Raw genomic sequence first — 27,004 nt, 5'->3', positions numbered from 1 at the left:
ATAACAAATATAACTTCAATGTGACAATTCAGACAAAATTTTCTCCCATGTGTGTTTTTTGGTCACTTGTGGGGTTCTGGTTTCAACATTTAGAACTTATGGGGTCCACTTTCACAGACACAAACATTTCCAGTTTTTATATCCTAGCAAGGACCAAAGGTTACTATCTGGAAACAACCATTTCCATTAGTTTGGCCTTGATTATCATAGAAAATTGTATAGATTATAGTTTATATCCTTTAAATTAATCAGCTCATAAACCCATTAGCTTAGTCACTCCTATGATTGGTTGGATCTGAGCAAAATATAATGAGGCAGAAAACATAGCAGTAAAATGACATTTAGAAAAATGACCTCCGGCTCAACATATCTCAAATCCTAGTCTCCTATAAAACCAATGAGTCCTCAAATTTTGGTCTGAATTACTTCAGCCTACAAGACACCAACTGAACTTTGTCTGCATTGTATTGATCATGAAATGGACTTCTCTAATGAAGTGTTGGTGGAAAGATCTGGTTTCTCCCTGGTTATTTTTTATCCATTTCTAATGCAGTTTTGTGTTCCTAACCAGTAACCTTTGTCTTATTTAATGGGGCCTTCAACATTAGCTCCTTCAAAATGAAGACTCAACATTTCTTATGGGTTTAGAATAACAGTTTATTTAAAAAATAAACTTTTTTTGGGGGGTGAACGAATGCTTTAAGAGAATAATAAAATAAAAACAATGGAAAAAAAGACTTCACTCTAAAAAATGCTGGGTTAAAAACAACCCAAGTTGGGTTGAAAATGGACAAACCCAGTGGTTGGGTTAAATGTTTGCCCAACGTGCTGGGTAGTTTTATTTAAACCAAATATTGTTTAAAAGTTACTGTACGGCTGGCTTAAAATGAACCCAAATTAAATTAAAAATCAGACACATAATTACTAGAGGCAACAATAATAAAAGAGGAGCATTTATTAATAAGCAATTTAATAAATGTTTATTGTTTAAGTATTATTCAAATGTTTGTTTATTAAACTTGAATAAATATTAATTTCCAACATATTATGGGTTCATTTTAAGCAAGAAATATAGTAATTTTTAAACAATTTTTGGTTTAAATAAAACTACCCAGTTTGTCCATTTTCAACCCAACTTGGGTTGTTTTTAACCCAGCATTTTTTAGAGTGTGACCTTTACCTGAAAACACTTTGAACTCATGTCCCAAGCTGAACACTAGTGGACACTATTTTACTCTACTTTTCTTCGTAAAGCAGTAATGCGGTTTTTTATGAAATACTTGACTGCCTTCCAGTCTCGGGTTCCTAAAACTTCTGGTTCTGCCTCAATGCAATGCTCACAGTCCATTTTTCCAGGGACTTGGTTCCTCGTAATGAACTTCTTGAGGTGCTTTTCCACTGCAGCACATTCATCGGCGGACCAGCATCTTCTGGCTGCAGTTTGTTTGCCTAAGTATACATTAAAAAAAAAAAAAAAAAAAGTTATGTTTATGAACTTAATTTGAAAAAAAAAAAAAAAAAAAAACCCATCTGAAACACTACTGGTTTTGATTAAAATTATATATTATACACATATATACAAAAAACAAACACACACACAAACACTTAAAATTGGTTTCGTGCACACAGGGGTAAAAAAATAGCCCATGTGTACAATGAAATATACTACTGGATCTTTAATGTTGTGGGCTTATTTTTCTGCTGGAGGTCCGGAACATCTTGTTCAGATACATGGCATCATGGATTCTATCAAATAACAACAGATGAAAATCAAAACCTGACTCATCAGGACAATGATCCAAATCAAACATCAAAACCAACACAAAAATGTGTCACTGAGCACAAAATGAAGCTTCTGCCAAGGTCGTCCCAGTCCCCTGACCTGAACCCTAAAGAAAATGAGTGGAGTGAAGGGAAGAGAAGAAGCACCAACATGGAGCTGGAATCTGAAGGATCTGGAGAGATTCTGCATGGAGGAATGATCTCTGATCTCTGGTCAGGTGTTCTCCAAACTCATCAGGCATTATAGAAGATGACTCCGAGCTGTTATCTTGGGAAAAAGGAAGTTGCAAAAAGTATTGAATAAAAGGGTATGATTAATTGTGAGCAATGTGTATTAGAGAAAAACATTTCTCTCATAATGAGATTTCCCCCCCATTTAAAATTATTATTCTCCAATGAAAGTTGGGATTTTTGTAGATTTTTTAAATAAAAGATCAAAAGTATTAACGATGCAGATTTATTTTCACAGCCTTCTTTGGTCATATTCACTAAGGGTATGAATAACCATCAAAATAAAGTGAATAGTCGATCTCATAACTCTGAGTGTTAGTAGACTGGTAGGGTTAGGTTTAGTTGAGTTACTTATGTAGTTACTTATAGTCAGTAGAATTCTAATATGTCAACTTTTCCAGGGCCCAAAAACACCCTCAGACCCCAAAGGATTAAAGATCAGCTGAACCATCAATCTGCTTTACTTTAAGCTCACCTCTCTTTTTGGCCGTCTTTGCTTTTGGTTGCAAATATACTGTTGAAGTTGGTTCCTCAATGGACTTCACGCTGTCTACAGCTTCCGGAATAAATTCATCTGAGTGCAAGAAAAAAAAAAAAAAAGTATTTAAAAAGAAAAATCAATCTATTTAAAAAGACAAATCAAAATCTAAATTAACTGCAAGCAACACTGACAAGATTATGACCTATCATACAGAAACTTTAAAAGTCAATGCTCAAATGTTCGAGTTTTTTTTTTTTTTTTTAAGTTTATTTAGCCATATGATGTTATAAAAATGGGGTGAAGCATCATGACTGAACTTTCTATTTGGTCTGTAGTAGTTTGGACAGGACTTTGATAGCACAGATAAGGCTCACACCGTGTCTACACCAGACGTGATTTATCGCGTTGCGCCGCAACAGCTAAAAGCTGTCTACACTGAACGTGACACGATGACCATTGGACTACGTCACAAATAGAATGGGGAATCGCTCCGTGCCGCATCCAGTGTAGACAATATCACGGATTATAATGGGATCTATTGTCTTTTGACATGTTGCGTCGCTCGCATCCGGTGTCACTCCAATGCTCACTACTGTACAGACTCAGGCTCCAAATCACTACTGTGCAGACAAAGGCAAATGACGTAACCGGTCAAGATGACAGCAGCCAATACTGGGTGTTGTCATCAACAATGTTTTAGTTTTACCTTTTCTATAGTGGAATGAAGTGGAGATGTGTCATCTGTTTTTTTTGTTCGTTTTGTTTTGGGTTTTTTGTGTGTGTGGGGGGGGGGGGTCTATGATTCACAGTCTATGTTTAAAGTAAAGGCTTATATTAAAAGGAACATATGGAAAACACATGAAAAAAAAGTTCTTTATTTTTGTTATTTAATTAAAACAAGCAAACTTTCTTATATTTTAGATTCATTGCACAGTAACTGAAATATTTCAAGAGTTTTTTTGTTTTAATTCTGATGGTTACAGCTTACTAGAGCTGCAACTAACGATTATTTTTTCTGTTGACTAATCTAACGATTATTTTTATTAAATATTTTTTATTAATTTAGTGTTCTTTTTTTTGATTAGTCAAGTCAAGTCAAGTCAAATTTATTTATATAGCGCTTTTACAATTGGTAATTGTTTCAAAGCAGCTTTACATATTAGAAGCACAGAAAAAAGGGAAGTGGTTAAAAATAAGCTGTACAAACAAGCGTGGTAATATGTAACATATACAAGATGGTGCTACATTAAGCCAATGTCGGCTGACTCCCAGGGGTGGAAAAAAACCCCTAGGAGAAAAACCCAGCGTGCTAACACTGGGAAAAAAGTCCTAGGAGGGAAAAAACCCCTTGGAAGATATATATAATATATATATCAATATATATATATCAAAATCTAAATTATACATTTTATTATAGAGATTAAAAATAGATTATATATAAATATATGTAAGCGGATACGGGGATTAGCTACTGAATCCTTTGGATAACTTTACAAAAAATTATAAGTACAACTTCTAATATAATATTTCAACTTTTATTAATTTTTTTTTTTCAACTGACTGACTTCTCATGTGATTTATGAGCTTCTACAACTTTTGACCTCCTAATTGAACTCCTTTCCACAAACTGATCGTAGAAATAAAAAACAGAATAAAAATGGTAACACTTTACAATAAGGTCTCATTTATTAACATTAATGTATTAACCAACATCAACTAACAATGAGCAATATATTTGCTACAGTATTTATTAATCTTTGTTTATGCTAGTTAATAAAAATAGTCATTGTTAGTTAATGATAGTTCACAGTGCATTAACTAATGCTAACAAATGAAACCTTACTGTTTGTGCTTAATAAGATTAAGAGAAATCTGTTATTCATTTTTATGGTAACACTTTACAATAAGTGCAACCATAATCACACTCTCTCAATATTCAAAGTGCAATTAAGACCAATTTTTTTCTTTGATACAGAGCTAAGAGATTGTTACAACTACACTGCCCATCCTAAAATAGCTTTCATATTGAGAGATATATTCATCAGAAATCTCGTTTGAATGCGCCCACGCGTCTACTTTCACATTCACGATGGCATGTAACTCTGTAAATATGGAGCGGCGGCGACCGTTATCCAGCTGAATTAAATGTTTTTTTATTTAAATACAAAGCAAAACGACAGTGGAGGCATAATGTAAACGTTGCGGTGGCATATTCTTTCCTAATCATCCTAACACTCTGTCATGACAATATCACAAGACTACTTTTCACCTCGACAAGAAATCTCGTCACATTTTAATCTAGTCACATTTTAATCTCATGTCACACCCCTAGTGCTCGTGCATCGCAGTTGTGCTGCCGCGGTACGCCATCTCGTTTTTGCAAAGGGAACAAAGGACCATTTTATTTGGCCTCTGTTTAAAGTATTCCCATACTTTTGATAATCGTGGTCTAGGTTTTTGTGATAGAATAGAACTTTCTCCATTCCCAGGAGCAGAAGCCGCCATTACGCAAGATGAATGTAAACAATGTGACGCGTTGACGCATTTCACGCACGTCGATGTATTTTCGTAGTCGACGTAATTGATTACGTCGACACGTTGTTGCAGCACTACAACTTACAGCTTGGGAAAATGAAAAAAAAAAAAACCAAAAAAAAAAAAAAAAAAAGAGCATCTCAAAAAATGAAAATATTCCACTGAGCTTGATTAGTTTTGAGTATAAATATTGGGTACCTCCTAAACTAGTTTAGAACATGCAACCTCAATTATGGGGAAGACTACTGATATGACAGTCGTCCAGAAGATGAACATCAACAACCTACACAAGGAGGGTAAACCACAGAAGGTCATCGCTGAAAGAGCTAGCTGTTCACAGAGAGCTGTATCGAAATATACACATAGGAAGTTGACTGGAAGGAAAAAGCATGGTAGGAAAAGGTGCATAAGCAACAGGGATGACTGCAGCCTTGGGAAGATTATCAGGAAAAGCAGATTCAAGAACTTGGGAGAGCTTCACAAGGAGTGGACCGAAGCCGGAATCGGTGCATCAAGAGCCACAGCACACAGACATCTTCAACTGTCACATTACAACTGTCACATTCCTAGAACCAAGTCACTTCTGAATCAGAAACAAAGCAAGAAGCATCTCACCTGGGCTAAGGAGAAAAAGAACTGGATTGTTGCTCATTGGTCCAAAGTCCTCTTTTCAGATGAAAGCAAGTTTTGAATTTTATTTGGAAATTATGGTCCCAGAGTCTGGAGGAAGAGTGGAGAGGCACAGAATCAAAGTTGCTTGAAGTCCAGTGTGAAGTTTCCACAGTCAGTAATGATTTGGGGTGCAATGTCATCTGTGTTGGTCCACTGTGTTTTATCAAGTACAAAATCAATGCAGCCATCTACCAGGAGATTTTAGAGTACTTTATGCTTCCTTCTGCTGACAAGCTTTTGGAGATGCGGATTTCATTTTGCAGCAGGTCTTAGCACCTACCCACAGTGCCAGAACTACTTTTAAGTGGTTTGCTGACCATAATATTACTGTGCTTGACTGGTCAGCCAATTCGCTGGACCTGAACCCCATAGAGAATCTATGGGATATTGTCAAGAGGAAGATAAGTAGCATCCGACCCAACAATACAGACAAGCTAAAGGTCGCTATCAAAGCAACCTGGGCTTTAATAATACCTCAGCAGTGCCACAGACTAATCGCCTCCATGCCACGCTGCATTGCAGGATTTTTTTTCCAAAAGGAGCCCCTACCAAGTATTGAGTACATAATTAAACCTTTGGATATTGTTTTTTTAATTGATCTTTGAGAAAATATTCTATTTTTTAAGATACTGATTTAATTTTCCTAAGCTACAAGTTGTAACCATCGGAATTACAACAAAAACTCTTGAAATATTTCAGTTTGTCTGCAATGAATCTAGAATATAAGAATGTTTGCTTTTCTAATTTTTTGAGATGCACCTATGGGGTGTTATACAGATCAGCAATTTTTTGGTACGAGTCTTTCCGTTACAACACAGAAGGGGACAGCGACACAGGAATGCAGGTAATGATGTTTACTGAACAACCAGTTGACAGAGTGCAGGTAAGTGATAGCAGGTAAATACGATGGCAGATATGGATGTAGAACTGATACTTGTCTTTGTGTTGCAGTAATGGCAGACGGATGACAGACTTTGAGCTGGAGCAGACTCAGATGAACTCACGAAGGAAGAGGAGACAATGAGGAAACGAGGGAACACACAGGTAAGTATCTTCAGTGGAGTCCTTAAGGTAAGCAAGCAGGTAAGACCATGTGCAAACGAGACTGGACAGTGACTGAGTGAGTGCGTGAGTCTTTTGTGCTGCTGCTGATGAGGGTGGTGATGGGCTGCAGGTGTGCGTGATTAAAACGGCGGTGATGACGTGAGCTGTGTCTGTGTGAAGGTAGAGCCTGGCTAGTCTGTGACATTACTAGGGGAATAGGGAATAGATCTTCCCTTGGAGCACTGGCTCACCCAGAAGCAGATCAATAGCGCAGTCCCATGGCCGGTGTGGAGGCTTTCTTGGGCAGAAGACATCACTGAAGTGGGAGTAACACTGGGGAATGTCCACTGAACGGTTGTCTAGGGGGCTTTCTTAAAGACGTAGCACAGACTGGTAATTCTTCAAAACAAGGAGAGCTTGGAACAGGAAACTCAGGAAAGCAGTCCAGGAAGCAGTTGTCACCCCACTTCAGGATTTCCCCAGTATTCCATGAAATGACTGGGTTATGCTGCTCCAACCACGGGCGCCCTGAAGATCGGTGGATTCCTCCAGAACCAGCAGATGGGGTTGCTCAACGTGGAGGATGCCGACTTGAAGTTGGATCGGGCCTGCGCTGAAGCGCACTTGACTTCGGCTGACGAGCCTTCCAGTTACCAAGTGGATCTGGTAAGTCGACGGCGTGGCTGTTGTCTTGAGATCGAGCTGTCGGCAGAGGGCGCCGGATAAGAAATTACCAGCTGACCCAGAATCGAGGAGGGCACTGACTGGAAGAGACAAACCGGCAGCAGTAAGGTTTTACAATAGTGGTGAGTGGTTTCATCTTATTAATAGAGGGAATAATCACACTCACCATGGGATGAACTGGGCGAGTGGGGCATTCAGAGATGTAATGCCCAGATAATCCACAATATAAACATAAGTTCTGGGTCAACCGTCTCTGCCGCAGACAGACGAGTGTTTTCAATTTGTATGGGTTCATTGGCTGGTTCTGGGGAGCTGACGGATTCTGGTCGGCGGAGTGAAGATGGAAAAGCGGCTGGCCCTGGTGCTCTGAGACAAGACTGCATTCGAGTGGCAAATCTGATGGATAGTTGAATGAAGTGTTCAAGCCCGATGGAATCCTCGTATGCAGCCCTTGACAATATGTGGTGATAAGGGCCTGCTCGTTCCATCTGCTAGCTGCAGCAAGGGTTCTGAATTGGAGAGCATAGTCGTTAACAGTCATTGAACCTCGTTTCAATTGGTATAACTGCTCACCGATGGATGAATCCCACGCGGGTCTTCCAAAGACGACTTTGAAGTGAGCAATGAGACTGGGTAATGGAATTTTTCTGGGACCAGAGCGGTTCAGCCCAGCGAAGCGCCTTGCTAGTTGAGAGATTATAAAAGCTACCTTAGCATTGTCGTTGGAATACAGGTGCAGTTGCATCTCCAGGACCAGCGAACATTGCAGGAGGAATCCATTGCAATCCTCCTCCGAACCAGAGAAGGGTGCCGGTTTGGCCATGGGGACTAGCGACGGCAGGTGGTGAGGAAGAGGCGGCGGTGGATGCGGAAGTGCTTGCTGGTGAAGATGCGGGTGGAGTGGCTGTGAGTGCTCGGCGCAATGCGTCTATGACCTCTTGGAATGGATCCGCGGTACTCATACTGGTGTTCAGCGGTGTTGGGCCGGTCTTCCGTTACAACACAGAAGGGGACAGCGACACAGGAAAGCAGGTAATAATGTTTATTGAACAACCAGTTGAGTGACAGAGTGCAGGTAAGTGATAGCAGGTAAATACGATGGCAGATATGGATGTAGAACTGATACTTGTCTTTGTGTTGCAGTAATGGCAGATGGATGACAGACTTTGAGCTGGAGCAGAAATAGATGAACTCACGAAGGAAGAGGAGACAATGAGGAAACGAGGGTAAGTATCTTCAGTGGAGTCCTTGAGGTAAGCAAGCAGGTAAGACCATGTGCAAACGAGACTGGACAGTGACTGAGTGAGTGCGTGAGTCTTTTGTGCTGCTGCTGATGAGGGTGGTGATGGGCTGCAGGTGTGCGTGATTAAAACGCCGGTGATGACGTGAGCTGTGTCTGTGTGAAGGTAGAGCCTGGCGTGCCTGTGACACTTTCAGTTTGGTACACAGCATTATAGTCGTTTTAATTTTAACCACTGCATTTTAACCACTGTTAAACTTCATCGGAAAAGAAGAAGAAACCATTTACCAAGAGGAAATCATTAACTTTGTTTAACTTAACCTTTGTAGCTTTAAGGATTGAGCTGTATTTAATTTAGAATTTAGTGTTTGATAACTTTATTCAATTTCTGTATATTTCTGCTTAAAGGTTCTCTAAGCGATCCTGGGTGGAGTAACTTCCTGTTGACGTTCTTAGTGTTGTCAAACAAAACAGAGGCTAGCTAGACCCTCCCTCCTCCTCCTCCTCCCCTCCCATCCGTGCTTCCTGAAACAGTCATGAAGGCGCATTTAAAATCATTCTGATCGGTTATTGGCTGGAGCGCGTTTATTATGTTTCGTGGTCCAGGCTGCACCAGTTTGTTTTTGTTGCCATTTTTGGAGCTTGTGGCGACTACAGAGACCACATTTTTTTAACGTGTGTTCAGGGGACAGGCAGCTAGCGGATAATGAGGAGATGTTTGCTGTATGTGACAAAAAATGTTTTGGCCTAAAAACATGTGACATCGCTTAGAGCACCTTTAAGGGCTCAGGTAGCTAAATATGTAATTTATTATAATGGGTTATTTTTTAAAGTCTAATAAATGTTAAAAATGATAGTTCTCAATTATACTGTATAGTTAAATGGCTATAGTCAATTGTAAAATATTAAAAGGGGGGGGGTAAAGACATCAGTAGTATTGGTATCAATAAAAGACAGCATTAAACAAATATTAAAAATATACTAAGTTATTTGTGCATTTTTGAATATTGATATAAAAATAATGTTTAAAAACAATGTTAGGTGGGATTAATCTCAATTTCAGAAAAAAGTGTGATTACTTTTTTTTTATTTGATTAACAGCACTAGTATTTTTTATATAGAAAATGGCGTATTTACATAAACTAATAAAAAGCAGCAGAGTTTTGTAAACAGCTCGAAGTAGTCATGTCATCTCCATAAGAACGGCCAATTTGGCCAATTAAGATTGGCCAATTTGGACCAAATTTCATTGGCTCTGTACTTGTACTCTGCACAGTGACAAAGTTGAATCTAATTTTAATCAGTTAATTTAAATAAGGTCATTCATAAACATTAAATAAATAATAAAAAAAAAAATCATACAGACACACCTTCTTCTTGAGAGCACTCATCCATGTCCACGTCAACAGCCTCTGAAATAATAACAGAATAGAATATGAATAGAATAGTAATAGAATATGAATGAGTTGGAAAGCTGAAACTGGGATCAACCCAACAAGAGTAGGCAAAAATACTTGATAAAGAACTGAACGGACTGTCTAAAACGGTCCAGTTATGGTCTATTATAACTATAAAACCTGCTCTCCCCATGAGTATGTTATTCTGTCCTATTTAATTCCATTCTACTAACCACAACTCAATTCAATTTTACTACTCTATTTAAATGCTACATCTCTAAAAGAGAATGATTTACAGATGGACAAAAAAAAAAAAAAAAAAANAAAAAAAAAAAAAAAAAAAAAGGCTTAATACCAGTCACATCAAGCTGAATTTCATCCAGATTCTTCCCCTTGTACTCTCCTAGCCGTCCCTTTTCCAGAGCTAAAAGTACTTTGCTAATTTTAGCCAGCTGGAGGGTGCCTTCTGGAAGACGGTAGTGCTTTCTGTGGACTGCAATGTTGTGGCCAAGGAAATCTGCTAACTGGTCGAGTTCTGTTGTTTTCAGATTTAGAACGGTTGACAGAGTAGCAATGTGTTTCCTTAGTTTTGTTGAAGTTAGCGCTTCGGGATGTTTGATGTCATCACATTCGTTCACAAACTGCCTAATGCAATCAGAACCCCTCAAGTAATGGACAGAGTGTGGCAATGCAAACAAGAAGCCATTTTCTTTCAGAACTCCACATTCTTCTCGCTTCTCGGTCAAAGCATCAAGTGATTCCCTCATTACTGGAGTAAGGAGAACAGGGACTTTCCTTCCTCTCTTTCCTACTATGGCAACCCGGACAAAATGTTTGCAAAGCTTCTGCTCGAGTGCTGTAAGGGCTAGGTTAACATCTTCATGAGTTTCTGATGTATCCTTTGACAAGTACACAGACAAGGGCATTCGGGATACCTCTCCTGATCTACGGCGGTTGAAGAGGATAACATTTGCCAGGGTCACTTTAGCTAGGTCTTTCCAGTTTAATGGAGAAGGCTCTTTTTGAAGAGCATCAAGTAGTTCTTGCTGTTTGTCAGACAAATAGCAATGAAGTTTTTGGACGTCCTGTGTGAACGGCAGAACCTGAGGAGAATTCCACTTGGTCTGATTAAGCTGAGTAAGTGCTTGACTCGCAATGTCAAATTTCCAACTTTCTTGATATAACAGTGCAAATTCCTCAGCATCTTTGGCAGTCTGTTGATCTTTCCTCATCAGTCCTTCAGACTTGATAAACATAGCTAAAGCATGCAAGCCATGCCCAACTTTGCGAGCAAGAGATGGACGTTTATATTTGCCAGTTGTGTCACTAAAACCAGCAAGGCATCTTGTAGCTCTGACAACCTGACTGTACTTTTCAGGTTTTATGAGTTCTTTTATTGACTTCACATGCGTCACCTTTTTTGCTTCAAGTACCAGCCTGGCAAGCTCTCTGAGTTTCTGTCTGATATATTGATGTTGGCTAGTTACGTGCTCATTCTTACTGAATAATCTGAGACCATACTCAAGAATGCAGCGGTCTTCCTTAACTGCAACTGCAACTTCGTCCTGGTTCATTTCGCTCAGGAACTTCCAGTATGCGTCACTAAAACCAGCTGGAGCAGGTTCTGCAAAAGCACACAACGCTTGAACTCTGGATTTTCCTCGTTTAGAGTTTTTGCCCTGAGGCTTAAAATTGCAAACCTTAAAATGTCTCCACATCACTTTTTTTCGGAACAGTCCGTAGCAGTAAACACAGTGCGTAAATTCTTGTCCTTCAGTTTTTTTCTTTGGTTGCTTCCATGGGATGAGTTGGCCTTTGCGGCTCTCCAAAACTTCAACGTTGTGCTCAAAGTTTCCTTTGTTTCGGATATAATCTAACTGTAGTCTCCTTTCTTTCGAGTTCTTTGGCAAACTTAATGCTTTAGCAACTTCAACTACGTCGCTGTGTTTACGTGACAAGTGTCTGGACATTTTCTGAACAACTTGGCTACAAAACAAGCAGTGATGCTTCTTGTTGTATCTTCTAGACCCATCTTCTTTTTTTAAAACTTCATTAACATAGACAGAGGGCTCTTCAAGAGGAACTGAAACACTCATCGCCTTCTTACTATATGTTTGCCCTGTTTTCTCTCTGCTTCTTTCATCTCTGCTATTGGAAAATCTTTGCACAGAGTCTTGACTTGTTTCAAATCTTCTGCTCTGACTGGACTCAAATTGGCTCTGACCTGAAGACTTGCACCTGCTCTTACTTGATGACTTGCTTCTGCTTTGACTAATAGATGACTTTGGTTTATTTTCCAGAGATAACTTCAAGCTGCAGTCACTGTCATTGCTTTCCCCTGTACTTTCCTCCCTGGGATCTGGAATATACTCATCTTCGCTATCGCCACATGAGTCATCTGATTCTACAAGATGCCTTTGAATCTTTCAAAAAAGAAAAAGAAAAGGTTAACAGGATTAGTCCCCCAAAATGAAGGTCATCAATCATTTATGTGCATTAGTGATCCTTCATAACATGATAGAAATAAATACAGATCACTCATTTTGACCAGAAGTTTGCACTACTTAATAGGTTTATAATGTTATATATTGTTTATTACAAACACAGAGCATTTAGTTTCAATTGGACAAGCATAGATTACCATTAGCCAGCCTGAACGACATACAAGTCTTAAAACTGTTGGTTGCAATCAATTTCCATTCAATGTGTATATATGTATATATAAACTTTAGCATGAAAAACTGACTAAACAATGAACTGCCTACTGCATGTTGGGATGACATACATTCTGTAAGGAACCTAGGTAAAAATGTAGAGAGCTTTTAAACAAGTAAATTAAATTAGAAATTAAAAATGAACTATTAATTAAAAGTTAGACCAAGAGACTAAAATCATTGACAGTGTGCCAAATATAGAGAAAAGCATAAGGTGGCACACCCCTTTCAATATTATTTGGAGCAACAATGGACTGGCATCATGTTAATGGATGAGAAATCTTAAGTTACTGTTAGTATAGTTTGACTATGAAAGGTATTTGAAGTTTACGTTTATGGAGACCTTATTCGCTTGTTAAGTCGTGACGTAAGGAATGCCGTTTCCGGGTCGGTTACATACAAAATCTGGAGTTTGGGTAGCATCAACCATTAAGTAACAAAGCATAAAAAAATTAGGCTTACAGGATGGTGACAGCTTCTCTTTGGCCTTTGTGGAGCCATTTCCGACATAGTGTCAATCTCATCTGTGCTTTCATCACTTGGAACAGAACAATCTGGTACTTTATCCATCTGCAAATAGGGAGTTTGGTCATGGTATGGTTGTTCACATTCTATCAAAATCATTTAATAAAATCATTTGCATACCGAAATGCTTTTTGTCCTTCGCTTTGGAACAACTTTGTCTGATTGAGAACTGGACTCCTCATCAGTTTCATCAACTATACTCTCACTCGAGTCAAACAGAGGGTCAGAATAATCAGGTACCCCATCCATCTGGCAAAAAGGGAGTCATTTTAATGTACGATTATACATTTTTGCTTACACTCTATTAAAACCAGTCACAGGGAAAAAAATGTTTGAACTATTTAGAAAAACTTTACACAAGAATTTAAAGTACTGCATCTGAGGCATACCTGAATGTTTTCATTCCTTGTCTTTTGTCGAACAAAAGAGGTAGGGTTGTCTTTCTCATCATCAGTCTCATCACTTTCGGAATAATTTACCAGGCCAAACCCTTCAGTAAACATCTAAATAGAATTAAAATAAATACACATTAAAAATAACTTTTAAATGAGCAACAGAAAAACAGAAATAACCCACATACATGTGTTCGAGTTCGACACAGTTCAACCAAGAGTGTGCAGCTCTTAAAGGGGCCACACCATATTTATACTCGTTACACATGCCTTTAATAAAAATATCTTCAGCCCCCTCCCGCTGAAGCTTTGAATATTCAGTGCCGTTTACTACTGAGCTGCGAATCAAAAAAAAAAAAAAAAAAAAAAAAAGGTATTCTGACCAGCCCTAATGGTATTATCACGACACAAACTTATTCGCAAAAATGTGTTGTCATAATACAGTATAACAGGTTTAATAACCATTTTCTTACAACAAAAATAACAGAACATTTAAATACAATTAAGCAATAGACAAAAGATGTATAAAGTTAAAAAAAAAAAAAAAAAAAAAAAAAAAATGTACACAGATTAAAATGCAAAAGAACTATAAAGACCAATAGGTATCATTTTACAATAAGATCTCAGTTAGTTAATGCATTCAAATTCAAAATGAGCAATAGCTACATTTGCTACACAAGTTATTCATCTTTGTTACATCTCCTAGTCGTTAGCTCATTAAACAGTTGCAACTTTTGATTTTAACAGTGTTAAAATTGGAATTACCTAAGACTAATTAATGTTTAGAATCAATTTTTCATTGGCAGTTTGTTAACTAATGAAGCCGTAATGTAAAGTTTGACCGAAAAAACCCCCCAAAAAAACCAAACACTTTCAGACAATATCTAGGGCATGTTGTAGTCCAGATTAAAATGTAAAAAAGTTTGAAAATAAATAGCCTATTAAGTCTAAATATTTAAGTATTTGGCACAGTGATGAACACTATAGCAAATACACAATCTGTATCTATTTAATATCTATTTAAATCATTTAAACACTTTTCAGAAACAGAAAACGGTTTAGTTTACGAGGTCTCTAGGGTAATGGCTGAATTATGTTTAGTGCCATCTGCTGCCAGACAGTAATCTTGGCATCCATAATTGTGATTGCAATTAGAAATTCGATTAATTGTGCAGCCCTACCTAGAGGTAACAGCAAGTGTCACAGGAACATATAAGATGATCCAGAGGAATATATTTAAAATACTCAATCTGAACATGTAGCAGCTTGTAAAGTGTTGAATTACACCTGCAATAAGTTCAGTTTAAATAATGACAGGTGCTGTTTCAGTGATATAAAATCACTTAGACTGAGATCCATACGTGAGGGCCCCATAAAGCCCAGACTAGAAATGTGTGTGTGTGAGAACTTAACTGTAAATTCATTAGTTTGAGGGAGGGCCCCATAAGGCCCAGACTAGAAACGTGTGTGTGAGACGCTTAACCAGTGAGAAACCTGTCTGCATTACTCCTTTACCTGTGTGATTTCATCATGCATTTTTGGGTCATCATGGGATGGGTGATCTGTCAGGGACGTGTCGGTCTCTAGAGCAGAAGCCTGCTTCTTTGGACCCTGGAAATCAGACTAAAACAGAACAAGAACCTGTGAAGAACTTACATATGTACTGTATTCAGGCATTTACAAGTGACACAAGACCTCTCATGTAAAAACAGTCTCTCAACTAGCATATAGTTGAAATTTAAACATACACAGAGCTTTCCTAGAGGTAACAGCAAGTGTCACAGGAACATATAAGATGATCCAGAGGAATATATTTAAAATACTCAATCTGAACATGTAGCAGCTTGTAAAGTGTTGAATTACACCTGCAATAAGTTCAGTTTAAATAATGACAGGTGCTGTTTCAGTGATATAAAATCACTTAGACTGAGATCCATACGTGAGGGCCCCATAAAGCCCAGACTAGAAATGTGTGTGTGTGAGAACTTAACTGTAAATTCATTAGTTTGAGGGAGGGCCCCATAAGGCCCAGACTAGAAACGTGTGTGTGAGACGCTTAACCAGTGAGAAACCTGTCTGCATTACTCCTTTACCTGTGTGATTTCATCATGCATTTTTGGGTCATCATGGGATGGGTGATCTGTCAGGGACGTGTCGGTCTCTAGAGCAGAAGCCTGCTTCTTTGGACCCTGGAAATCAGACTAAAACAGAACAAGAACCTGTGAAGAACTTACATATGTACTGTATTCAGGCATTTATAAGTGACACAAGACCTCTCATGTAAAAACAGTCTCTCAACTAGCATATAGTTGAAATTTAAACATACACAGAGCTTTCCTAGAGGTAACAGCAAGTGTCACAGGAACATATAAGATGATCCAGAGGAATATATATAAAATACTCAATCTGAACATGTAGCAGCTTGTAAAGTGTTGAATTACACCTGCAATAAGTTCAGTTTAAATAATGACAGGTGCTGTTTCAGTGATATAAAATCACTTAGACTGAGATCCATACGTGAGGGCCCCATAAAGCCCAGACTAGAAATGTGTGTGTGTGAGAACTTAACTGTAAATTCATTAGTTTGAGGGAGGGCCCCATAAGGCCCAGACTAGAAACGTGTGTGTGAGACGCTTAACCAGTGAGAAACCTGTCTGCATTACTCCTTTACCTGTGTGATTTCATCATGCATTTTTGGGTCATCATGGGATGGGTGATCTGTCAGGGACGTGTCGGTCTCTAGAGCAGAAGCCTGCTTCTTTGGACCCTGGAAATCAGACTAAAACAGAACAAGAACCTGTGAAGAACTTACATATGTACTGTATTCAGGCATTTACAAGTGACACAAGACCTCTCATGTAAAAACAGTCTCTCAACTAGCATATAGTTGAAATTTAAACATACACAGAGCTTTCCTAGAGGTAACAGCAAGTGTCACAGGAACATATAAGATGATCCAGAGGAATATATATAAAATACTCAATCTGAACATGTAGCAGCTTGTAAAGTGTTGAATTACACCTGCAATAAGTTCAGTTTAAATAATGACAGGTGCTGTTTCAGTGATATAAAATCACTTAGACTGAGATCCATACGTGAGGGCCCCATAAAGCCCAGACTAGAAATGTGTGTGTGTGAGAACTTAACTGTAAATTCATTAGTTTGAGGGAGGGCCCCATAAGGCCCAGACTAGAAACGTGTGTGTGAGACGCTTAACCAGTGAGAAACCTGTCTGCATTACTCCTTTACCTGTGTGATTTCATCATGCATTTTTGGGTCATCATGGGATGGGTGATCTGTCAGGGACGTGTCGGTCTCTAGAGCAGAAGCCTGCTTCTTTGGACCCTGGAAATCAGACTAAAACAGAACAAGAACCTGTGAAGAACTTACATATGTACTGTATTCAGGCATTTACAAGTGACACAAGACCTCTCATGTAAAAACAGTCTCTCAACTAGCATATAGTTGAAATTTAAACATACACAGAGCTTTCCTAGAGGTAACAGCAAGTGTCACAGGAACATATAAGATGATCCAGAGGAATATATATAAAATACTCAATCTGAACATGTAGCAGCTTGTAAAGTGTTGAATTACACCTGCAATAAGTTCAGTTTAAATAATGACAGGTGCTGTTTCAGTGATATAAAATCACTTAGACTGAGATCCATACGTGAGGGCCCCATAAAGCCCAGACTAGAAATGTGTGTGTGTGAGAACTTAACTGTAAATTCATTAGTTTGAGGGAGGGCCCCATAAGGCCCAGACTAGAAACGTGTGTGTGAGACGCTTAACCAGTGAGAAACCTGTCTGCATTACTCCTTTACCTGTGTGATTTCATCATGCATTTTTGGGTCATCATGGGATGGGTGATCTGTCAGGGACGTGTCGGTCTCTAGAGCAGAAGCCTGCTTCTTTGGACCCTGGAAATCAGACTAAAACAGAACAAGAACCTGTGAAGAACTTACATATGTACTGTATTCAGGCATTTACAAGTGACACAAGACCTCTCATGTAAAAACAGTCTCTCAACTAGCATATAGTTGAAATTTAAACATACACAGAGCTTTCCTAGAGGTAACAGCAAGTGTCACAGGAACATATAAGATGATCCAGAGGAATATATATAAAATACTCAATCTGAACATGTAGCAGCTTGTAAAGTGTTGAATTACACCTGCAATAAGTTCAGTTTAAATAATGACAGGTGCTGTTTCAGTGATATAAAATCACTTAGACTGAGATCCATACGTGAGGGCCCCATAAAGCCCAGACTAGAAATGTGTGTGTGTGAGAACTTAACTGTAAATTCATTAGTTTGAGGGAGGGCCCCATAAGGCCCAGACTAGAAACGTGTGTGTGAGACGCTTAACCAGTGAGAAACCTGTCTGCATTACTCCTTTACCTGTGTGATTTCATCATGCATTTTTGGGTCATCATGGGATGGGTGATCTGTCAGGGACGTGTCGGTCTCTAGAGCAGAAGCCTGCTTCTTTGGACCCTGGAAATCAGACTAAAACAGAACAAGAACCTGTGAAGAACTTACATATGTACTGTATTCAGGCATTTACAAGTGACACAAGACCTCTCATGTAAAAACAGTCTCTCAACTAGCATATAGTTGAAATTTAAACATACACAGAGCTTTCCTAGAGGTAACAGCAAGTGTCACAGGAACATATAAGATGATCCAGAGGAATATATATAAAATACTCAATCTGAACATGTAGCAGCTTGTAAAGTGTTGAATTACACCTGCAATAAGTTCAGTTTAAATAATGACAGGTGCTGTTTCAGTGATATAAAATCACTTAGACTGAGATCCATACGTGAGGGCCCCATAAAGCCCAGACTAGAAATGTGTGTGTGTGAGAACTTAACTGTAAATTCATTAGTTTGAGGGAGGGCCCCATAAGGCCCAGACTAGAAACGTGTGTGTGAGACGCTTAACCAGTGAGAAACCTGTCTGCATTACTCCTTTACCTGTGTGATTTCATCATGCATTTTTGGGTCATCATGGGATGGGTGATCTGTCAGGGACGTGTCGGTCTCTAGAGCAGAAGCCTGCTTCTTTGGACCCTGGAAATCAGACTAAAACAGAACAAGAACCTGTGAAGAACTTACATATGTACTGTATTCAGGCATTTACAAGTGACACAAGACCTCTCATGTAAAAACAGTCTCTCAACTAGCATATAGTTGAAATTTAAACATACACAGAGCTTTCCTAGAGGTAACAGCAAGTGTCACAGGAACATATAAGATGATCCAGAGGAATATATATAAAATACTCAATCTGAACATGTAGCAGCTTGTAAAGTGTTGAATTACACCTGCAATAAGTTCAGTTTAAATAATGACAGGTGCTGTTTCAGTGATATAAAATCACTTAGACTGAGATCCATACGTGAGGGCCCCATAAAGCCCAGACTAGAAATGTGTGTGTGTGAGAACTTAACTGTAAATTCATTAGTTTGAGGGAGGGCCCCATAAGGCCCAGACTAGAAACGTGTGTGTGAGACGCTTAACCAGTGAGAAACCTGTCTGCATTACTCCTTTACCTGTGTGATTTCATCATGCATTTTTGGGTCATCATGGGATGGGTGATCTGTCAGGGACGTGTCGGTCTCTAGAGCAGAAGCCTGCTTCTTTGGACCCTGGAAATCAGACTAAAACAGAACAAGAACCTGTGAAGAACTTACATATGTACTGTATTCAGGCATTTATAAGTGACACAAGACCTCTCATGTAAAAACAGTCTCTCAACTAGCATATAGTTGAAATTTAAACATACACAGAGCTTTCCTAGAGGTAACAGCAAGTGTCACAGGAACATATAAGATGATCCAGAGGAATATATTTAAAATACTCAATCTGAACATGTAGCAGCTTGTAAAGTGTTGAATTACACCTGCAATAAGTTCAGTTTAAATAATGACAGGTGCTGTTTCAGTGATATAAAATCACTTAGACTGAGATCCATACGTGAGGGCCCCATAAAGCCCAGACTAGAAATGTGTGTGTGTGAGAACTTAACTGTAAATTCATTAGTTTGAGGGAGGGCCCCATAAGGCCCAGACTAGAAACGTGTGTGTGAGACGCTTAACCAGTGAGAAACCTGTCTGCATTACTCCTTTACCTGTGTGATTTCATCATGCATTTTTGGGTCATCATGGGATGGGTGATCTGTCAGGGACGTGTCGGTCTCTAGAGCAGAAGCCTGCTTCTTTGGACCCTGGAAATCAGACTAAAACAGAACAAGAACCTGTGAAGAACTTACATATGTACTGTATTCAGGCATTTATAAGTGACACAAGACCTCTCATGTAAAAACAGTCTCTCAACTAGCATATAGTTGAAATTTAAACATACACAGAGCTTTCCTAGAGGTAACAGCAAGTGTCACAGGAACATATAAGATGATCCAGAGGAATATATTTAAAATACTCAATCTGAACATGTAGCAGCTTGTAAAGTGTTGAATTACACCTGCAATAAGTTCAGTTTAAATAATGACAGGTGCTGTTTCAGTGATATAAAATCACTTAGACTGAGATCCATACGTGAGGGCCCCATAAAGCCCAGACTAGAAATGTGTGTGTGTGAGAACTTAACTGTAAATTCATTAGTTTGAGGGAGGGCCCCATAAGGCCCAGACTAGAAACGTGTGTGTGTGACGCTTAACCAGTGAGAAACCTGTCTGCATTACTCCTTTACCTGTGTGATTTCATCATGCATTTTTGGGTCATCATGGGATGGGTGATCTGTCAGGGACGTGTCGGTCTCTAGAGCAGAAGCCTGCTTCTTTGGACCCTGGAAATCAGACTAAAACAGAACAAGAACCTGTGAAGAACTTACATATGTACTGTATTCAGGCATTTACAAGTGACACAAGACCTCTCATGTAAAAACAGTCTCTCAACTAGCATATAGTTGAAATTTAAACATACACAGAGCTTTCCTAGAGGTAACAGCAAGTGTCACAGGAACATATAAGATGATCCAGAGGAATATATATAAAATACTCAATCTGAACATGTAGCAGCTTGTAAAGTGTTGAATTACACCTGCAATAAGTTCAGTTTAAATAATGACAGGTGCTGTTTCAGTGATATAAAATCACTTAGACTGAGATCCATACGTGAGGGCCCCATAAAGCCCAGACTAGAAATGTGTGTGTGTGAGAACTTAACTGTAAATTCATTAGTTTGAGGGAGGGCCCCATAAGGCCCAGACTAGAAACGTGTGTGTGAGACGCTTAACCAGTGAGAAACCTGTCTGCATTACTCCTTTACCTGTGTGATTTCATCATGCATTTTTGGGTCATCATGGGATGGGTGATCTGTCAGGGACGTGTCGGTCTCTAGAGCAGAAGCCTGCTTCTTTGGACCCTGGAAATCAGACAAAAAGATTGATATATATATATAAAGTAGCTGTGCTACTCAACACATTTTTACATTTTTTTTTAAATTAAATAATAAAATAACATGACTAATCTAACTCACCTTGTTACGCCATGGCCATTGTGCATCACCATAGTTATATTCAATTTCACTTCCTATTTCAATTCTTTTCACGGCAAATAGACATAAATGTGGCCTGTTATTTACTATGATTTTTTTCATAGAGCAGTTGGGAGATTTGTGATTGTCATTACACAGTCTTCCAAGGGATCCATCTTCTTTGGATGCATCAATACTAAAAAGGTATATAAAAAAAAAAAAAAAAAAACTTTGAAAGATCGTTTAAAGAAAACCCTTTAAACATTGAACTACAATATTATGTGCACAAATGTTACACATTTGCACATACATACATGTAAGAGTCATTTAAATTACACAACAAATATAACTGTATGACATAAAAAGCAGAAAGTCCCAAAAAGTGCTTCTCATCCCCCGTAGTGAAAGATTTTATTGTTGATAATATGTCAGTGTATTGTTCTATATGCTTTGAGACAAACCATGTTCAAATTCAGTCAATACCATTGCTGAGTATTTTAAGTTAAGACTGCAGAGTACCACAGAACAGGCAGAAAAACAGGCAGTACAGGGGGACTTCAAGACGTATCATCAGAGTTAACTGCTGATGTCCAGATTAGTCCTGCTTTTGCTCATTCAAAAGAGTGTTGCATGTCTTTGTTAGAATTTCACAGATCTTTCAAAACATGTATCTTGACATACTCACCACCAGTGACGTTGCTGCCATTCAAAATCAAACAGAAATGTGCTCTGTAACTCTGTGTAGTTTCTGGCCTGGCATTCCTCTGCTGTGATGAGTTCCCCCCTATATTCTAAGACAAAAGCTCCCGGTTCAACAGGCTGGGTAGAAAACACTCCTCTACCTATAAGAATATATCATTAGAAATACATTTAATTGGAAGAAAAAGTTGTTGTCTTAACACTTTACATAAAAATAACCCACAGATTGTCAATTTCATGTAATATAACCATACTAAAGTAATGCTAAAGCTTACTGCCTTTATAATCAAGGAGTTAAAGCTAGGAATTCAGAGTAATAACACAATGTGGCCACTTTCATAAATCTTTTGAAAAATAAATTAAAAACTATACTAAACTAAAAACTAAACCATTTCCCCAAATACAAATCATACATAATTATGTAAGTGCATGCTAATGACATGTACTGATAAATGCACATGTAATATACCTTTGTTTCTATCAATAAATCGTTCCACAAACTCTGGCTTGTCACTTGAAGACAAAATATAAGACCTTGCTTCGTCTGCAGGCCGTATCCTCTTACATCTTCTGGACATTATGGCTATGTTAAAAAAGTAAAAATACACAGACACACCCACAGTGAAAAAACAGCATTAATTTAGCATAAGAGAAAAAAACTCAAGCAATTTCAAGTAATATTCATTGGTTTAAGATCTAAGTGGAGTTGTCACTGGCATTAATGTACAAACAAGGAACAATACATATATTACAGCATTTGTTAATCTTTGTTAATGTTAATTAAAGTATAGTCGTTCATTAGGTCATGGTAATTCACAGAACATAATGTTAACAAGCACAACTTTTGATTTAATATTAGTTCATGTTAACTTACTTAACAAATGTTAACCAATGACGCTTAATGTTAACTAAATAAATTTTACCAAGAAAACGTAGTCAAATTATCAACTGCAATTAAAAAAAAAATGCTTCTTTCTTATTCTGTCATCACCATTATCAGCTAACGATTAGCAGATTAGCAGCTAGCGATCTGAATAAAATAGCACATTATTAACCATCAATTTGATGCGTAACGAAATGGAGAAACGAACTACCTCATGTTACGAAGTCAAATACTATAAACCTACCAGTTATTCACATGAAGACATTACGTTACTTCGGTTGGACAGCGTTAAACCTTGTGAAAATGCAGTAAATGTGATGTGTCCCTCTTTCCACGGGCTATTAGCCACCAGCGATCTAATTAAAAAAGTAACGTCACTTCATTAAACATCATACTGGGTAGGAACTGACACGAAACTAAATCAAATGTACAGTCAAAAAGTATATAATAAATATATATATATATACAATATAAACCCACCTGTTGCTCACACGAAGACGTTCTTCCGTTTGTACAGTGTTAACCCGCGTGGAACTTCCGGTTGAAATGCCGTAAAACAGCCCATTTAAATGGCCCCTCCCTTTCCGTGGGCTATTAGCAATTAGCCGTGTGATTAAAATGGTATTTCATTAAGCATCATTCTGTCGATATGGGTAGGAATTGAACTAAATCAAATGCACAGTCAAATAATATAAACATAAGTTACCTGTTGAGTTTCTTCAGTTGGTACAGAGTCCAAACATGTTGAATTATAGATTTTACAAAAGGAATTAACACTGTTTATGACTAAAACTAATCAGCTCCTCCCTTCCGTGAGCTAAAACGACACACACTTCCGGTAGTGTGTATCTGCTGCAATACCCCACTCTCAGATATGGGGGCGATAGAGAGCAAAAAGTGTGTAACACACGTAACCATACTTTGTCACTTTGTGGGGTAAGTGAAAAAAAAGCATGAGGCATATCAGGACAGGCTACTGAGGCAGTTTAAATGAAAAACGGTGTGGGGCCCACTATTTTGGGCCCCACAAGGCTGTTGGACCCCATACTGTTGGTGTGCTCCAGGTCACCGGGCCCAACAAAGTAATAAATACAAGTACACACACACACACACACACACACACACACACACACACACACACACACACACACACACATTTTTCACCCAACTAGAACTTAACTAATTGTGAATGTCCTAAAAATGTCTATTAGCGCACACATTTGTTAGCATGACATTAACATGTAATAAACATAACTCTTTAAAATAAATAATTTTGCACAATTTAAAAAAATAAATAAATACAAAGTTAACAGAGGCAGAAAAAAACTTCTCAAAATTAATTTTGTGAAAAATTGAATCACTGTCCTAAAATTATTCATGTTACTAATGTGAAATGTACTCATATCACACAAAAGTGGTTTGTTTCAAATGGCCCACAAAAACCATAATTGTCAAAGTGAAACTGAGCTTGTTGTTCACCTTGTGTCCAGCAGAGAGAGCCCGTTTGCTACATTTCTGCTAAAGCTCGCTTGTATAGAGTGGTGCATGGATGATGTATTTTTGTAGGCCAAAACCCAGAAACATGTTATCATTTTAGCATTTCCTGTTCCATCATCCTGTAGTCAGTGGGTTTTTTTAATCGGTTTTTGATTAAATGCTTAAAATAGGGTCTGTGGTTAACATAAGCTCAAGATATTTTCATGTTTTATTCAACAATATAGAATACATCATTATTACAGTCTTGTGATTTTTTAAAAGCTTTAGCTTGTCTTGTAAAATTCTGTTGCTAACAATTGGCTAAATGGGACAACAGAGGTTGTCTGGGACATTAAACATCATCAGCCGAACAGGTAAACTACTCACTAGTCTGCTTTCACAACTTTGTTGTGTTTATAATTGCACTCCAGCAAACTACAACTTGAACTTTTAGGGAAATGTTTTTAAACAAAGACTGAAAAAGTTGTTGAAAGCTTAATGATGGTGACGTTTAAGTCATGCACAAAACATGTAAGGCGTCTTCCTGTCTACATTTTAGTGGTTCTTGTCCAAAATGTTTGGCAATTTGGACCAGATCTTTTGCCATTTAGCATGTCCATATAAAGTACAAATAATAAAGTACAAATACAATGTTTGCCAAACTTACATTATGGGGCAGTTTCCCCAGAGATTAAGCCTAGTCCTAGACTAAAATGGCCTTTTATACCAGATTAACAGAAATCTGATTTCTATGCCATGGTTTTAAATAGTTCTAGACTTCGTCTAGGCCAGAGTTTAATGAACTAATTTCCTGGAGGAAGATTAGAGCTACTCCAGGACTAAACTGAGGTTTAAATCAAACCAGGAGACAGGATTAACTTTAAGATTAATGTTGTGTTTCAAAGAAGATACATTAATTACTTGGACTATGTCAATGAAGATCAACACACAGGTTTGTTTTTGTGAATTGTGAGGACATTCCATAGGCGTAATGATTTTTATACTGTACAAACCATATTTTCTATCCCCCTACACCAACCCTACACCTAAACCTACCTATCACAGGAAACTGTGCACACTTTTACTTTCTCACAAAAACTCATTCTGTGATTTATAAGCCTTTTGAAAAGTGGGGACATGGGGTAATGTCCTCATAAGTCACCTCTTCTTAATACCTGTGTCATACCCATGATCCTTCAGAAATCATTCTAATATGCTGCTCAATAAACATTTATGATTATTTTCAATGTTGAAAACAGTTGTGTACTTTTTTTTCCCGGATTCCTTGATGAATAGAAAGTTCAAAAGAACAGCATTTATCTGAAATACAAAGCTTCTGTAGCATTATACACTACCGTTCAAAAGTTTGGGGTCAGTAAGAATTTTTATTTTTATTTTTTTGAAAAGAAATTAAAGAAATTAATACTTTTATTCAGCAAGGATGCATTAAATCAATCAAAAGTGGCAGTAAAGACATTTTTAATGTTACAAAAGATTAGATTTCAGATAAACACTGTTCTTTTGAACTTTCTATTCATCAAATAATCCTGAAAAAAAATATTGTACACAAATATTTTGTACAATTGTACACATTAAATGTTTCTTGAGCAGCAGATCAGCATATTAGAATGATTTCTGAAGGATCATGTGACACTGAAGACTGGAGTAATGATGCTGAAAATTCAGCTTTGCCATCACAGGAATAAATTACTTTGTGAAATATATTCAAATAGAAAAGTTATTTTAAATTGTAATAATATTTCACAATATTACTGTTTTTACTGTATTTTTAATTAAATAAATGTAGCTTTGGTGAGCAGACGAAACTTATTTTAAAAACATTAAAAATCTTAGTGGTTCCAAACTTTTGGATCAAATGAACTAATAAACAGAACGGGAAACTAGGTCACAGGAACACGACATGTAACATTTCGCCCCCTTCCGGGAAGGCACGTCCTCGCGCCGTATGGAGTCCAGAGGAGGAGGCGGGGGCTCTGGAGGAGGGCGAGGAGAAGAAGGGTCGTAAAACAAAACTAAGTCCAGAGAAAAAGTCCAAGGGGGAGTGGAGGGTGGGAGGAGCCAGGGGAAAGCCAGGAGCAGGAAGAGCCAGATGGTACCCCAGAAGCCAGCCAGGACGAGGCCCCAGGGTAGACTCGCAGGTGGGAGGAGCCATGGTGGAGTCAGCTTGAGGGCAGACGACACCCTGGGGACGACCAGTGGAGATTCAGCTGGAGACCCAGATGGAACTGAAGAGCCGACGAGCCCACGTGCAGCCAATGGTCCTGGAGACCGAGGAGGAGCCATGGTGACGAGCGTCTGAGGAGGAGGCGGATGTCCAGAGGGCAGAGGTTGAGCCGGAGGGACCGAGGATGTAGGCAGAGCTGGAGGGAAGGAGGAGCCAGACGGAGCCGTAGGTGCAGGCAGGTGGACGACTGACCAAGGCGGAGCCGGAAAGATGAGGGAGCCCGGAGAAGCCGTATGGCCGACGGCGTCTGGTGGAGCCGAGGGAGGGAGGAGCCAGGGTGACACCGAAGTGTCGACGGGCCGAGGTGGAGCAGGGGGCGTGGAGGCTGGAAGTGGAGGCAGGGGATCTTCTTGAATGGATGGAGTGGAGGGCCTGAAGATGCTTGACATCCCCACCTGGCATGTGGGAGATGTCAAGCGGCTGAAGGGCAGAAATGATGGTGGGGCTGAGGAACTGGCTGTGAGACTGGGTGACGGAGAAGGCGGGAGAGGGAGGCTGGGTG

The 27,004-nt window shown here is 38.6% G+C and overlaps 1 protein-coding gene across 2 annotated transcripts; it reads right to left on the bottom strand.

Moving 5' to 3' along the window:
• Positions 1–963: 963 nt before the first annotated feature.
• LOC125245424 lies at positions 964–16,424 on the bottom strand. Of its 2 annotated transcripts, XM_048156009.1 has the most exons (8): positions 16,369–16,424; positions 13,695–13,808; positions 13,426–13,554; positions 13,243–13,350; positions 10,422–12,489; positions 10,040–10,081; positions 2,489–2,587; positions 964–1,449 (listed from the first exon to the last, which is right to left on the bottom strand). In XM_048156009.1, exons 1-8 carry the CDS (start codon positions 16,387–16,389, stop codon positions 1,232–1,234), a joined length of 2,799 nt encoding a protein of 932 aa, XP_048011966.1. In that variant the 5' UTR covers positions 16,390–16,424; the 3' UTR covers positions 964–1,231. The 2 variants fall into 2 exon arrangements, with proteins under 2 accessions (XP_048011966.1, XP_048011967.1); XM_048156010.1 differs by lacking the exons at positions 964–1,449; positions 2,489–2,587 and adding an exon at positions 5,691–5,749.
• Positions 16,425–27,004: the final 10,580 nt, after the last annotated feature.

Source organism: Megalobrama amblycephala, linkage group LG14 (assembly GCF_018812025.1).
Source record: "Megalobrama amblycephala isolate DHTTF-2021 linkage group LG14, ASM1881202v1, whole genome shotgun sequence".
Classification (NCBI taxonomy): domain Eukaryota; kingdom Metazoa; phylum Chordata; class Actinopteri; order Cypriniformes; family Xenocyprididae; genus Megalobrama; species Megalobrama amblycephala.
The sequence above is the reverse complement of the archived record's forward strand: the minus strand, read 5'-3'. Positions and strand labels throughout refer to the sequence as shown.